The sequence below is a fragment of the Heloderma suspectum genome, chromosome 2 (genome assembly GCF_057233095.1).
Source record: "Heloderma suspectum isolate Gila_16-S chromosome 2, 16-S_ref, whole genome shotgun sequence".
NCBI classification, from domain to species: domain Eukaryota; kingdom Metazoa; phylum Chordata; class Lepidosauria; order Squamata; family Helodermatidae; genus Heloderma; species Heloderma suspectum.
Genome location: NC_139459.1, coordinates 224,357,155 through 224,373,444, shown reverse-complemented (window position 1 = coordinate 224,373,444; position 16,290 = coordinate 224,357,155). Strand labels below are relative to the sequence as shown.

The following is a 16,290-nucleotide window of genomic DNA, read 5'->3' as shown; positions in this document are numbered from 1 at the left end:
TTCGCACGACACAACAACCTCTGAGCAGGTGTTGCATATTCAGAATGGTGTCTGCACACAACCTGTATGCGCCACAGCCTCACTGTTAGTTTAACAACCCACAGTGGGCTGTTGTATCGTGCAGTCCATCCCAGTAAATGAGCCTTAGCAGAGGCATTTCAACCTTTTAGAATGGGGGCAAGACTACACAGTAATCACCAAAGGATCAGTGTTTGGAGGAAAGGGTGTCAGGCCAGGGGAAGGGGGAGTGGCTCTCTGGGGAACCCTGGAGGGCCAGATTTGGACCCCAGGTGGGCTGGCTTTGATCCCTGGGCCTGAGGTTCCCCACCCTGGTGCTAGCAGCTAGCACAGAGTCACAACTTGTGATACTAACTCAAAGATATTCTTTTTAAAATTTACCAATGATTATTGGTAGATTAAAGGTAAATAGATGAATATTGACCAAAAATTCTTTAACTGGTCAAAGTAATTTTCAGATATGCATCTCCACAAACAATATTGATCACTGTAGGAGGAGTGATGATGAGGAGTGATACATTTTATTCCTCATCTGGAAGAAGAAGACTCCAATGTTTGATTGGGCTTTTTGTGGTTGGGCAGGGCTGGTACTTAGAAAAACTGGAGACTGAATAAGACAGTTCTTCAAAAGGTGTAGATTTCAGCTGAGAGGTCAGCATTTATTTTTTGTTCTGGCAGGGCTGCTGTGTTCTGGCAGCTGCATAATGGGCAGAAATTCACCACATGACATTGATTTCTCCATCCAGAGAAAGGCTCCGCTAGTTGGCTTTAAGCCTATCATGCCATTGTTGGGGACACAAGAGATCCCTCCCAGCCCTCAAAAGTGATGACTTTGTGTGTGACCTGGACTTGTATTCCCTTTCCATTTTTAAAGATTTAATTCTCGCATGAATTGATCAAAGCAAAATGGGGGTGGGGGGGGAGAGGCACAGCAAAATGGACTGGAGGTACTGAAGGCCAGACTGAGAGGGCTTGATTAGAATATTAAATGTTTGGAATCAAATAAAAGCATCCAGTAAAGGGGAGTCAGTTATCAGCTTTCTTGAATTGTGGAAAATGGGCTTGCCAAACCATATGTCATAAAGTCTCAAAGAATATTGTTCAGCCACAAAGCAGCTAACCATCCCTAACTCTATAATTTTGCATAGAGGGGATATACAGTCATGCTCTGGAATGTTCTTGGATGGTCCTGTTTTAATTTTTGGACTGTTCCAGTTCAACTTAGAATGGAGGTGGGAGAGCTGCAATAAGGAGGTATAGTTTAAGTTCACCTTCTCACTTGCCATGCCTTTCATTAGACTCCCAGTTAAAAACAACTGCAGGGGCAAGAGACCTGATGGGCCCCAAGAGAGGTGTCTTGGAGTGAGTTCATGGGCCTGACACTCTCAGCTTAATAAACCATTGCTTATTAAGGGCACAATCCTATGCATGATTAGAGAGAGAAAAGGCCTACAACTCCCAGCATTCCCCAGTGAGCCATGCTGGGGAATGCTCTGAGTTGTAGGCATTTTTTTCTGTCTAAATAGGCATAGCATTGCATCCTAAACTAACTTTGGGCTCCTTCACACCGGGCTTTTATCCTGCGATTGAGATTGCTCCTTCACGGAAGTTTGCGGGCTCTTAACATGATGCAGTGACCCTGCCATGATCCTCCTGCACTAAATGCCCTCCGTTCTGTTTTTAAATAGATTGCCAATAATGAGCTATCAGATTACCCCATTGTGTTCCACTTCAGTTTCCTCCATCAAAAGAGTTAAAGCAGGAAGAAGAAGAACGAGATCACTAAAAGATAATGGAAGACTCAGATACTGGGAGAAAAGGGGGGGGGAAGGGGAGCGCATGTAAAGGGAGTCCGTTGTGATCCTGCATTTAAAACGGAAGCAGAAAGCCCCGTTTTGAATGCAGGATTTTAGACTGGTGTAGAAATGCCCCCCCCACCTTTTTTGTTTAAACAGGCCCATTGGAGGGAAAGACAAGCTATTCTTTACAGTGATCAATATTGTTTGTGGAGATGCATATCTGAAAATTAGAGCTTCGACCAGTTAAAGAATTTTTGGTCAATATTCATCTATCTACCTTTAATCTACCAATAATCATCTACCTCTGAAAATTTAAATTTAACCAATCTGCATTTTAACAAAACCTCAATACACGGTGGTGGTGGTTGTTGCTGAAATATTGAAAGAAATATAGGGTCACTTTTCTTTATTAAATTCTTAGATATCACTCATTGTTGACAGGCAAATCACCAAACTGGAGTTCCCAGGCATATACAGATTCACATACCCTTTTAAGCATGAGTCACAATTTCCAAGGAGAGCTGCCAGCAGAAATTGCCATTATCCTTGCTTAATGTCCATGGTGTTTGCTGCTTCTCTCCTAGTTCTCTCTATCCTGATGACACACAATTGTTTGAACAGTGATGAAGGAGCATCCAGATCAGGCCACCTTTAAAAGTTCAGGGAGAGATTGCATTTGTCAGTGTTTGTTGCATGGCAGCTAAGTTGTAGTCATCATGACCCATCCCTTGAGTGATTAATAGTCAGCTGCAAGGATAATCCAAAGGTTGCCTGGCTTATTTGAGTATGATGGAAATCACAAGAGGCTTGTGGGTAATGTTAGGTAATCTTTCTTTCTTTTTTCCTGGCAGGACTATTAAAAACCTGTGCTTTTAATGACTATTTTTATTAGTTTGCTTTATTTTAAAGTTTTGTATATGTGAAAGCATAAAAAGCCAATGCAATGATAGGAGATATAAAGAGCTCCTGAACTTTGCTTATCACATAGGACCCTTGTCGGGCTAAAGAAAAAGACCAATCCTTCTAGATGGCAACCTCCCCTTCAAATTATTTGACTGAGTGGGGTTTGGTGGTTGCTTTCTAGAGTTATTATTTTCTTAGAAATAGGAATACAACCACGGAGGTGAGGAGACACCCCAGTTTTCCTTTCTGCAATAGGTGGGAATGCTGAGGATCTGTACTTCAACATTTCAAGATGAGGCTGGACAGCCGTCTGTCAGGGATGCTCTGACTTGGATTCCTGCATTGAGCAGGGGGTTGGACTCGATGGCCTTGTAGGCCCCTTCCAACCCTACTATTCTATGATTCTATGAAATGTTGAGCCCTTGCATCTCTCCAGGACTCTGCTGATGCAAATAGAAGCAAGATCTTTGATGTCGTGGCATATATGCAGTAGAGTCATAACATGGTAGATTGGAAAGTATCAGCAATGTCTAATAATCTAGGCTGATACCCTTTGGTAAAGCAACCACTGCCCTACCTACCACATGTCATCTCCTGAACCCTACATCTGCTTAACCACTGACACCCATTTTCTTTTTGCCCTAGGAATCTCAAGGACCTCCAGTGGGAGGCTCCGAAGATTTGGTGACCCAACAAGTCCAAGTAAGCTGCATGAATAGGTTTACTTACTCTCTGTCTCTCTGTCTCTCTCTGATCCTTTGCCCTCCAATGTGAAGTCTACACAGACAATGCTTGTATGGCAGCCTGCATTTCAATGGAGCCCCAATAATCCCTAGTGAGAAGAGCAAATCAGGAGCTAAAGACACGCAGCACTTAGACTAGCTTCCAGAGAAGCAGCATGGTTGTCCAGTTGTTTAAGAGATAGTGAAGGAATGGGCAGCAAATATCCCACATCAGCACCAGAAGCTCTCAGTTTGAGGAGTGTGCTGGATACAGGCGAAACAATGAACGGGCCCTGCATAATCTAGTTTACAAGTATGTTTGTCACACATGGATGCTTGTATGTTTTAAGTGCTTTTGACTTAGAGTTACTCTCCTAATTTCATCTCGATATAAGCTGGTTTTCATTTGGATGGCGAGCAGATGGGGAGGACATTCCTTTGTGGAACAGGTGTTTCCCAGGCTCAATATCACACAGTCTATTGTCACCATTTGGAGCTTCTCGCACTCTAAGGTGTGTTTGTTCTGTGGCACTGCATGTTCGCCAGTGGTTGGCTGGCTGGTTTAGACATCAGCACTTAAAGTATAAAAACCTGCAATGATGTATGTTTCCAGAGTTTTCTGACTCTTCCATTATCATAAGGAAGTCCTTCAAGGGGATGTGTCTCTTGAACTGAGACAGAGACGTGCTTATAGGCTCTGACATCAGGTCATGCCACTGAACACAAGAGTTCCTGACCACACTGCTTGATGCCACTAGGGTCTCTGGCTTTAAGAATGTTATCTTCTCCTCACTTTCTCCTGGACCTTGTTGTGAGGGGAGAGGTGGAGGTCTAAGCCCTATGCAGGCATTCGCTTTCTCTATATAGGCAGTGGAAGCTGGTGGTTCCGATGTCAGTGGGGCAATGAATCTGCTCCGGGTTCCAGTCAGAACTCTAGAGGAGCTATCCAAGGTGTGGAGGAGCTATCCAGTCAGAACAGATTCTGTTTCAGAAAAGAGCAGATTCACCACTCCAGTAACATCAGAGCCAGCAGCCTGTGTAGGACAAAGGTGAGTTCGGGGAAGTGGGTGTGCATGTAAGCCCTGCCCCCAATGTCCCTGCACCCCTGGCTTCATTTAGACCTTCACACACTGAGCATGAAAGTGTGTATAGGGCTTTGATCTCTCCCACATCAGCTGTTTCTAGGCCATTCATATAATGTCTATACAGACGGGCCAGGATGGCAGTGACAAGGTTCCACTGTGTGCATCTGACTATTCAGATAAGCCTTTATTTTCTTTTTAAGAACAAGATTCTAGCCCTCATAGTTGTAAAGAAATTTCCAAGTATGTGTATAGGGCTTAGTTGCCAGAAAGCATATATGTGAGATGTCAGTTGTATGCTGACAGGATTTCTGCAGATCAGTCTCACCTAGCACCTTCATTTCCAGTAGGTCCCCCCAAATGTAAAATGCAATAATATCCCTTATTCTCCATCACACCAGTCTCTCCACAAAAATCCTGTGGATTCTAGAAAGACTATTTGAAATTAGAATGAATTGCACGGAATCCTTATATAATCATGACTGCGCAAATAGAAAAGCCGAATTCTACAGTTTGTCATATGAAAGTCTCTCTCCTCCCTGCAGCAGCTTGAGGATCTAATTCATGTAGGAACCTACTGCCCATCACACATTATACAAACGGTGCACATGTAACCCAGCAATGAGGGTGTTTTCTTTAATAAAATTACATTTTTCTCCCTTCTGTAGTTCTATATGCCTTTTGATAACAGTTACTATATATTTATGGAATTTATATACCACTTTTCATAATACATCACAAAGCTGTTTACAAATAAAAACACAAAACACAAGCTCTAATCAAACAATACTATTGAACCCCCCCCCCAAAAAAAACCCAACCATCAGCTAGATAATAAATAAAATAAACTGTTACCAGAACCTTCTTAGGCCATGAAGTTGCTCCCATATAAGGAATACAAGGAAGTCAAGTGTTGAACACACAGCGATTTCATCACATTGATATGAATGGATCTCTTGTAAACATAGAATTCACAACTACAATATGTGTTCCTTACTAAGCATATAACTGCACATACAGTTTCTTCAGCAATACGGTAAACTGCACACAGGCAAACCCTCTAGCCTGGTATCCCCAGAGTCCAGAGAACAAACATTTCGCTCCCGCAAATGTTCCCTTTATGGTTTCACTTCTGATGCCATGTTCCCTTGCAACTGCCTTCCAACAAATTAGCAGCATCTCCAGGGGAGTCTACAGGCAGTTTGCTTTCTACAGGCAGTTTGCTTTCTGCTGCTGGCTGGGCTGACTAAGATCTGACGTTTGCCCCTTAGAAAGGATATTATTACAGTAGAGAGCCACTGTGGCGTAGTGGTTAGAGAGTCGTACAAGGGATGGGGAGACCCAGGTTCAAATCCTTATTTAGCCATGAAGCTCACTGGCTGACTCTGGGCCAGTGACTCCCTCCCAGCCAAACCTACCTCACAGGGTCATTGTGGGGATAAAGAGTGTGTGTGTGGGCAGGGGGAGGAACCATGTACACTGCCCTGAGCTCCTTGAAGGAAAGGCAAAATAGAAATGAAATAAAAATAGCAGCAGGCATCTGGTTGGCCACTGTGTGAACAGAATGCTGGACTAGATGGGACTTTGGTTTGATTCAGCGGGGCAGTTCTTATGTTCTTAATATGAAAACAGTTTTCCTTACTGTACATACTCCCTGTGAGTGAGCTGGTTGAAGCCATGCCCCACAAACACCAGCCACCCTCTATAGAAAAATAAATGGATAGACTTAAAGGAGCAGAAACATGGGTTACATGATCATGACCTAAGTATAGGCTTCATACAGAACCGGATGTCAGAGCCCTATCCTTTAGACACTCTGACTCCTTGGGTGATGGGCTGGTTCAATAAAGAATTGCCTTTCAGTTGCGATTCAATTGCAGTTTTTTTGTATTGTTGATGTTGTTGTTTTGCTCGATGCATTGTGAGGAATGCCATGTTCTTGGAAGAGAGGCTGCCTGGCACAGACAGGGCACTGCATCTCTGAATAATATGCCCCATGGATGCTCACTGACTGCGTCACTTGGATGGATTCAAAGTGCAGGTGGCTGTTTTATTTCTGAAGAGCAACATTCCCAGTCTAGTGGACTTAATCACTGCAGTGTTGCTGTTCATGGGATTCATCATAGGCCTTGCATAAGGAAGGAACTGTATACTGTTATAACTAGTTCTCAAGAGCGGTGTTACCTCGGCAATGGATACAATGTGTCGGTCCAGGCTTTTAGAACTGTTGAGAGATTTGTATCCCTTTTTAGTTTACAATCAGGGGTGGGGAACCTCAGGCCAGGGGCCAAATTTGGCCCTCCTGAGGTCCTAATATAGCCTTCTGGGTTCCCCAAATGGGCACACCCCTTCCCCTGGCCCCACCTGCCGATTGGTGGTTTCCTGGCTTTTGTGCAGTTTTTCCCATTCTAAAAGATTGAAATGCCTCTCCTGGAGCTTTAGGACACAATCCTGTGGGTTGCGCCCTGGGTACTCGTAAGCCCCCAAACTCAGAGGCTTATGAGTACTTTATTTATGTATTTACTTACTTACATACTTACTTAACGTATTTATTTTTATTACTTTTCTATACCTGCCGATAGCTGATGCTCCCTGAGTCTCCTATGCAGAGAGGGAGGCGCCTCGTGCCTCGCACGCTGCATTTTAACTAGACAGGCAATTTTGCCTGTCTAGCGGAGACTTCGGGGAGGGGGAGGGTAGGAGGCTGGGGCGGCCATAGGAAAGATTGTAGGACTGCCGCCCCAGTCCCCTCCCCTCCCCTCCCCTGGGTATGCCCCCTTCTCCCTGTCTCTGCAATCCATTTACCAAGTGTGGAAAGGCAGCTCCATTGGCTTTGAGGAGGAGGGAGCAGGGAGTGCAGTCCCCTGGTTCTGAGCTCAGAGCCTTGTCTCTGAGCTTGGAGCCAGGAAATAAAAAAATCCCGTGTCCTCCAGATACTGTCTAGGGGGCATAGGATTTCTCCCTCCAGCTACAATATGCTGGTATTTTATTTTATTTTTGGTCCCGCCCCCTTTGTCTTCAGTCCTCCCACAACTGGAATGCACCCCCTGGCAGCTTCTCCAAAATCAAATTTTGCCCTCAGGCTGAAAGAGGTTCCCCACCCCTGGTCTAGATAAATTGCTCCTCACATTCCTCTTGCACCTCACGTTTCCAAAGGGGCATTTCCGCCTGCAAATCCCAAAGACAGCTTGTTCTTTGTTGGCATCTCCTACCATTCAAGTTGATCCTTGGTTAGATGTTGGCCTGATGATGACTTAATTTGATGTCCCATTTACCTAATATCTGTAAACCTTTTATTGATGCAAATGATAAAAGCTTTTGTTACAATTAAATACAAAACAGAATGGTAGTCATATTCCTTTAGGACTGAAAATTAAAATATTAAAGATTGCCTTGCCTGTGAACAAGGAGTGATATCTAAGAATTTAATAAGGAAAAGCTACCATATACTTCTTTCAGTATCTGAAAAACAACAACTGTGCATTGAGGTTTTGTTAAAATGCAAATTGGTTAAAGCTGAATTTAAAAATTCAAAGGTAGATAATTATTGACCAAAAATTACTCAAGTGGTCAACTACTCTAATTTTCAGATATTCATCTCTACAAATTATATTGACCACTATGAAGAGTAGCTTGTCTTTTCCTCCAGTGGGCCTGTTTAGACCAAACAAAGTTAGCTTAATAAGCAGTAGGTGGGAGGGGCCATAGCTCAATGTGACAGAGTACCTGCTTGGCAGGCAGAAGGTCCCAGGTTCGATTCCTGGCTTCTCCAGGTAAGGCTAGGAAAGAATCCTGCCTGAAATCCTGGAGAGCCGCTGCCAGTCAGTGTTGACAATGCCGGGCTAGTTGGATCCAGGGTCTGACTCAGTATAAGGCAGCTTCCTATGTTCCTAATGGTTTATTCAGTTGAGAATGAGTGTCATCTCAGCTGAGACTGAATGCAGTCACCGCTTCCTTCCTCTTTTCACACCCTAGCTTTGGCACTTCTGTCCTAGCTATTTTAAACCACAGTTTCCCCTTATATCAGAACTGGGAAACTGTGGCTTAATGTCAGTTTACTAACCGGGATGTGATACAAGGAGCAGAAACCAGAAGAATGTGTTTTCCCCTGAGAACCAGGAGAGGATGCGGTGAGTACATTTCTCCCACAGCAGGCTCACAGCTCACATTCTGCACCTCAGGGGTGTGGAACCTCGGGCTTGTGGGTCAAATCTGACCCACCTGCAGCCCCAGTCTGGCCCTCTGGAGAACCCCTTTCCCCCATCCACCAATTATTTGGTGGTTTCCTGTCTTTTGCATGGTCCCTCTCCACCACCACTCTGCTCCATTTTTAAAGGTTGGAATGCCCCTCCTAAGGCTTACTGGCCGTAAGAGCTTCAAGCCAAAATATGCTGATATTTCTGGAATGTTTGCCCTGCCTCTTTTGCCTTCGGCCCTGCCCACCACTAGCATGCAGCCCCAGAGAGCTTCTCTGAAATTGAATTTGGCCCTCAGGTTGAAAGGGGGTTGCTGCTGCTTGACATACTGCTAGGCGTTGCACACTTTGGCTACCTCCCCCAACCCCCCACAGCAGTGGCCTGAGATGAGAGAGTGGCTGGGGGCATCCTGCCACAGAGAACATCCCAATTCCTTCCAGCCCTAGACTTGTATATCTCTATGAACATCTTTCAGGTAGCACCTTGAGCTCCTTCTATTTTGAAGGAGGCTCTTAATACTCCTTTTGCTGGCTGATTCCTTAACCCAGTGGCAGTGCTGCTTGAGAACTCTAGAAGGGTTAAAAAGAGGGAGAGGCACTCCTTGCCCGTTCCCCTCCCTAGCTGCCAACCTAGCTAGCTCTGAACCAGACTTGTTAACAGAAAAGCTTTATGCCGGAGTCAGCTGCAGCACAGCCCTGCACACGGAGTGCGTCAGAGGGCTTGCGTCCCCACTTATGCACCATCAGCATTTGGCTGGGGACAGATCGTGGCTTGTTTTGAGACTTCTTGGAAGAACAGTGCATAACTTGTAGTGTAGCAAAACCACAGCCGGTTATCCAATAATAACACACATTTGCTGATAGCGTGCAAACCTCACTTGGAGGAGAGGTTTGGCCTCTCGGCGAAAACTCACTTTCTGTCACCTATTGCTCCTTGCTGACCTTATTTAGGGTGGCCACCTTGCAACTGGGGCACTGGATGAAGCATGCAAAGGCATAGTTCTCATGGGCAGCAGACAAGGGGGCTAACCTGTTTCTGACTGCAGGTGTGTGCATGTGGACTCAGATAGCTGAATCCCCTCCCCAATCCATGCAAATAGAAAACTAGAAGTCAGGAAGAAGAATGGGTTTTAAATGGATGAATGCTCCTCCATACAAAACAATTTCCTGCACATAGAAAACTAGATTTCAAGGAGATGGTTTCCAGCCCAGTCTTTTCCTTGACATGTAGTTTTCTGTACGCATGGACTGGGGTGGGGTTGTGGAAGAGCATTCAGCCATTTGAACCCATACACACATCCCCTCTGCAGTTTACACTGGGCATTGTTTGATTTCACAATCACTCCCTGTAAAAAGAATGGGTGTCTTAGAATGCAGTGCTCCCAACATCTTCCCATAGAGGAAGGTCAGTTGTTGTTGTTGTTTATTTGTTCAGTCGCTTCCGACTCTTCATGACTTCATGGACCAGCCCACGCCAGAGCTTCCTGTCGGCAGTCGCCACCCCCAGCTCCCCCAAGGTGGAGTCCGTCGCCTCCAGAATATCATCCATCCATCTTGCCCTTGGTCGGCCCCTCTTCCTTTTGCCTTCCACTTTCCCTACCATCAGCATCTTCTCCAGGGTATCCTGTCTTCTCATGATGTGGCCAAAGTACTTCAGTTTTGCCTTTAAGATCCTTCCCTCAAGTGAGCAGTCTGGCTTTATTTCCTGGAGTATGGACTGGTTTGATCTTGCAGTCCAAGGCACTCTCAGAATTCTCCTCCAGCACCACAGTTCAAAAGCATCTATCTTCCTTCGCTCAGCCTTCCTTATGGTCCAGCTCTCGCAGCCATAGGTTACTACGGGGAATACCACTGCTTGAACTATGCGGACCTTTGTTGTCAGTGTGATGTCTCTGCTCTTAAGCAAGTTGTCTTTCAGCTACTTTTCTCATAGAGAAATCCTTGATAAGCTTCAAAAGAAGCCAGGCTTCATTAGAAAATAGTATGAAAACTGCTGGTATATTTGACAGTATTTCATATTTATCATGCAGTAGTATTAAATACTAGATACTATTTTTTGTTGTTGACATGCAGTGGTATTCTCGTCTGTAGGTAGACTGCGACAGGGCTCCCCCCTGCCAGCCTTCTATTCATGGTGCAGGCCAAGTCAGGATGGCCCCAAATCTGGGTGCTGCCAATGACATCCTGTATGGACACCGAGATCTTGCTGGTCCACCTGACATTTGGCTAGAACCACCAAACTGGATGACTTGGGAGAGCCTCATTAGCCCTGGGCCATTTAATGGCCTGACAGGCTGCAGTGTGGAGAGGAGGAGAAAGGGCGGAAGGAGAGGAGGATGGAGCCAGAGGAGGAAGAGAAAAGGAGCAGAGTGCAAAGAGGAGCAGGAGGAGGAGACTGATGAAGGAAGAACAGGTGGGCAGCCTGGGACAGGATGACAGGACATGCTTTAGCAAGGGCATTTGCAGGGGGTGGGCAGGGAAGGTGCAAGTAACTTTCTGGCTTCAGGGGCTTATAGCCACCTGAGCTCCCGGAAGAGGGTGCTATTGGACTCATGTCCTGCCTGTGGGCTTCCCACATGCAGCTGGTTGTCCACCGTGCTAACAGAATGCTGGATAAGATGGACCCTTTGTCTGATCCAGCATGGCTCTTCTTATGTTCTCAAGAGAACTGGGATTCAGGCAAAAGTTGTTCTGGCCATTGCAAACCTCTGGTCGAAAACCTCTTACCAGAGCACCTGCTTCCTTTGCAAGCAGTGCCAGGGCTCCACCTGTCAGTCCTTCTGTTTCTCCTCCATGGGAAAGGTGGCATCCAGGGCAAGGGACAAAGGCTGCAGGACAGCAACAGCCTTGCTAATTTTCCAGAAAAAAAAATGAAAGAGAAGCCATGAAGGAAAAGCTCTTGCTAGCCCCACACAGAATTGCCCTAAGCAATCAGGTGCTGTCTGGCATCCTGGGATCCAGAAAAACTTTTTACTGTAAATGTTTGGGGGGCCTGCAGCAGCCTTAACACACTACCCAATGCTGTAACGAGAAAGCAAATCAAACCTACGATGCCAACTTACTTGTGAAAAGATTCCATTTGGGGGGGTTGATGATGGAAGAAGGGGGTTTGACATCCCCATGCCAGGGCTTGCAATGATGGTAGTTTATGGTCAGATAACATCTGACTTGTGTCTCTGTTTCTGTCAGCATTTGATAGATAACATGCAGTGCTCATTAGTGTCTGACTTTCAGCACATCGGTTTTCTTCATCTTAGAAGCTTGCCAACATTAAAGCAACCAAGAGAGGCCAACGTATCTGAAGCTTGCACATTTGGTACACACACACACACACACACACTTTCAAATTTTTCTTTGAAACTTCTCAAAGATTCAGTGGCAAAACTAGAACTTTCTCCAAATGTTGAATATCTGTGACTGTTTGTTTCAGCTCTAGCCCAACCGGAGAATTGGAAGGCTGAATGGAAGGCCATACACAGCCTGATGTGAATCTGCAGGCACTCGGCAAGCAATCTGTTCAGCTGAAATTGCCTCACATGTTGGAACACTTTGAATCTAACATTTACGCAGGTGTTACAAGGGAAGGCAACATCTTTTTTTCCGTGCTCCTTTGGAGTGCTTTCTGCCTTCAACAGCAGTCAAGGAGTTGGCAACATGCTGGCTGACATTACCCACCTGCTTTGAATGCCTTCTTAGATGAGATTACTTGAGCTTCCTGTGGCTGGTTCTGTCCCCTTTTGTCTCACTTGCCAGGCGAGCAAGCTGCATGCAGCACGATGCCAGAGAGCTTGCTCATGCTCAAAGGCACATAACCACTGGAGATAATCACCATGGAGGATTAAAAGGGCGAGCTTAGATGGATAGGTGTCACTTATATACTGGTGGTAGCTGCATTGTGTAAGAGGAAAGGAGTACGGAAAGGGGTTTCCTTTCGTGGACTCCTGCCTGAGCAATCTGGATTTTGATTTCCTGCTTTCCTTATTCTACAGCAGCTAGCACCTCCCTCGTGAGGACCCTTGTCCCTCTAGCTCTCAGGTCACACAATCCTATGAAAAATTCTGCATGGTGTGGAGAAAGTGGGCAGGGAGACATTTTTCTTCCTCCGTCATAATACTAGGACCCAAGGTCATCCCCTGAAGCTAAATGGTGGGAGATTCAGGATAGATAAAAGGATTATGAAGCTGAGAATGAAGTAACCCAATGCCCACTTATTTTGGACTTGGAGTAAATCAAATTGATATCAATAGCGCATGTAAGGGTGCACAGAATTGCAGCCTTGGGGTGGGATATGCTGACAGTGTCTACCAAGGGCAGGAGAAAAAGCAACCACTTTACAGGGCGGCCAAGTTAGACAGGTGTTTCACAAACATGGGGACAGGTCATCCAAAGGGCAGTGTGGAATACTAGCCATGAGACAGAAACCATGTTGTCTGTCATATTGGTGACAGGCCTGTAAGCGGTCCAGGCAAAAGGGTGTAAAGTGCATGTGACAACCTCTCTGAATCCACTGAAAATGACCGGTGGTTTCTGAGTCCTTGAGGCCCACTTACCTGAGACTGAAGATGAAATAGCACAAGGAGGATCGTGTAGGGGAGCCAGCAGAAGTGGCGGTGTGTGTATGAGAACCCATGTGGTGTCGTGGTTAGAGTGTTGGACTAGGACTGGGGAGACCTGGGTTCAAATCCCCACTCAGTCATGAAGGTCACTGGGTAACTTTGGGCCAGTCACTGATTCTTAGCCTAACCTACCTCAGAGGGTTGTTGTGAGGATACAACGGAGAGGAGGAGGAAGATCATGCACACCACCTTGGGCTCCTTGGAGGAAAAGGTGGGATAGAAATGTAACAAGTAAATAATAAATATGTATGGGTGCATGTAGGTACGGGGAGTGAAGAAGCATTGGGATGCGGTGATTAGGGATAGGTAGACAGATGTTTCCTGGGCCTTTTGTCACACAGCTGTTTTCTCACATGTCAAACAGCAGTTGTTCAAGCATTGTTACATGGACACGATGGGAATTTCCTGTGACATGCCTCCCCACGCCCACGCTATATTGTGTCTGCTTTTGTTTCACTTCAAGGCTTTACAAGTGGAGTATTCCCCCATTATACCACTCCAGTGTGACTCAGTGCACACAAAGAAAGTGACCAGTGGCATGGTCACCACATCCCCCACCCCCTAGAAAGCCCTGCTCTTTTGTAACCCTTTTGCTTTGCTTTGCTGATATCTTCGTATTCCCTTTCTCCACTGCTCCAGTGCACATCCACCTTGTCTTTTTCCCTTCTCCTTAAAAAAAAAGCCATACAACTTCCCCCCGCCCCAATCCTCTTTCTTGATTTCCCCTACCCTGGTCTATCAGTTGTGTGCACTGGATATTATTACATATCTAATTTTTGAACCTCGACTTCAGAGACAGTCATGGAAACAATAAGGTGCTGTTGAGGCACAGATCCACTAGGTGTCTGAATGAAGTCCCAGTCTAGTTTCTAGGCTGGGGTGGATGCACAGAAAGTCTTCTAATAAGTTTTGATTTTGATTCAATATTAGCAGCTCCTAATTCCATAAGCAGTTCAGTGCCAGAACAAGCTGCCTGTACAGCCTGTGGAATCTTTCTCTTTGGTGGTTCCCAAGAAAAACCTGGATGGGCATCTGCCCATGTTGTTTTGGGTAAGGGGTGTCCTGCTTCAAGGCTACACTAGATGATACCCTAGGTAGGTCCTTATCAGCCTTACAATACTATAGTTTTGTAATGCCTTGGAAAGATGGATCGTTGTTCACAAAACAAAGGACAGTAGAATTTAGTTACGTCTGATTACTCTTTTGGTGTCATTCCAGATTACCCTTTGCCCGAACACAATACACCAACAGAGAGATAAACCCATCATTATCTCTTAATGCTAACCAATATGTATCTTCTTAGGAATGCAACAGCCTTGAGAGTGAAGGGGAAACTGTGCTGTAAAGATAGCCTGGAACTGCAAGGTAATCACATAATCCTAGACAGAGAACATTGCCATAAGGAGCTTCAGCATCCCGGCAAGCAGAGGGGAACGATTCTCAGCAAGGTGTTGAAAGGTATCATAAAGATGGCCCTATTGTTGGCAGAACTGAAATATGTGTGTGCCTGGGGAGGATCAGCTTGTCCTCTCTCCTGACACTGACATGTCTCCTGTTCTGTGTGTGTGCGTGCGTGCGTGTGTGTGCGCGAGCGCAGGGCTCTGGTATGAGGAGAAAGATTCCTGGTTCAAACCACTAGGACATGGATAGTGTAATCCTTGTGCAGGTTTACGTGGTGCTAGTTTTAGACAAGAACTGTGTTTCACTGTATGTCCCTCCCTTTGCCTGTATGTGTCTTGTAGGAGTAGCTATGAAGAAGAAAAGAACGGGTCAGGGATGCCTCTGAATATTTTTCAAGATCTTATCATAGCAGAGGTGGGCAGGAGATAGATTGTGGTACACCAGTGCATCACTGGCCACTCTGCACTGGACTACCTAGTACCAGCTGGTTTGCTAGGATTCTTCCAATGAAAGATGGACTGGTGTGGACCTTATTCTCATCCAGAGTTTATGTTCTTAAGCAAGAGTGCCCATTCAGGATAATTTAATACAGATTATTTATGCCACAACTGCTTAAGAGAGCCTGAGAATGCACTCTTGCTTTGTAAAACAGTGGACCATGGGGGGATCTTGCAACAACACTGACAAAAAGGAGTTCACACAGCACTGCAGTCAGTCTGCCCCTGCTATGGAGCTTGTTCATATGTTTGTATTTAAGTTCATTGTAAGGTATTGCTTAATTTAAAGAGCTTTGAGATAAATGAATCATCTAGCATTACCTCTCTAGAGTACTCCTTCCTGGCCCAGTTACTTTTGATTGAATGTTGGGCCTGATGTATGCAGAACACTCTGCCAAATAGCTACATTCTCTACCTGTCATAGTTAATGGCTTATCAGCAGTATTCTGGTGTTGCAAGGGTCTGTGGTTCTCTGCGTGGTTAAAACTACAAATCCCACAAGACCGTAAAGAGTGCAAACTGTAAATGCTACCATCCAGTGTAAACAAATATAATGTGAAGAAACTACCAAAAGAAACCCAAACTCTGTAAAGTGTCTTGAATGCTAATCGCTACCCTCTCGACCGCCCCCCCCCCTCTTCTTATTTGTGTGTAAGGACAATCTGTAGGACAATCTGCCACACCAGAAGTATGCAAGGCATGGCTAGAAACTGATGTCGGTGTGTCAACACAAGGGTGGGTCATCCTCAGACCATGCCCCCAAACCAGGGAAGGAAGCAAAGAGGTTGAGGATGGTCTGGCCTCAGACCAACAGGGATGCCTCTGCCTTTGGGAGGGACTTCATGACTAACCTTTCAAAGGGCAGACCTGTCTGAGAGACCCCTGCCCTACCTTTTCTGATGGACTGCAGTAAAAACCAGTGGGCTGCAGTAACTCCATCCATTTGAGTAATCTGGAAGAAGTCCATAGATAATAAGCAGTGACCACTCACCTGTAATGGGAGGTCCACCAGTATCTGGCTGGTAAGATCACGTGTCTACTAACCTGCAGGTCGGAC

The 16,290-nt window shown here is 45.5% G+C and overlaps 1 protein-coding gene across 2 annotated transcripts in view; it reads left to right on the top strand.

The window, feature by feature from the left end:
* The window catches only part of SEPTIN9 (septin 9), a 297,608-nt gene that overhangs the window by 58,474 nt on the left and 222,844 nt on the right, over positions 1-16,290 (top strand). For both annotated transcript variants that reach the window (XM_084838240.1, XM_084838239.1), the window contains one exon: positions 3,366-3,422. In XM_084838240.1, coding sequence (XP_084694366.1) covers positions 3,366-3,422 — 57 coding nt within the window. The remainder of the gene's footprint in view (positions 1-3,365; positions 3,423-16,290) is intronic.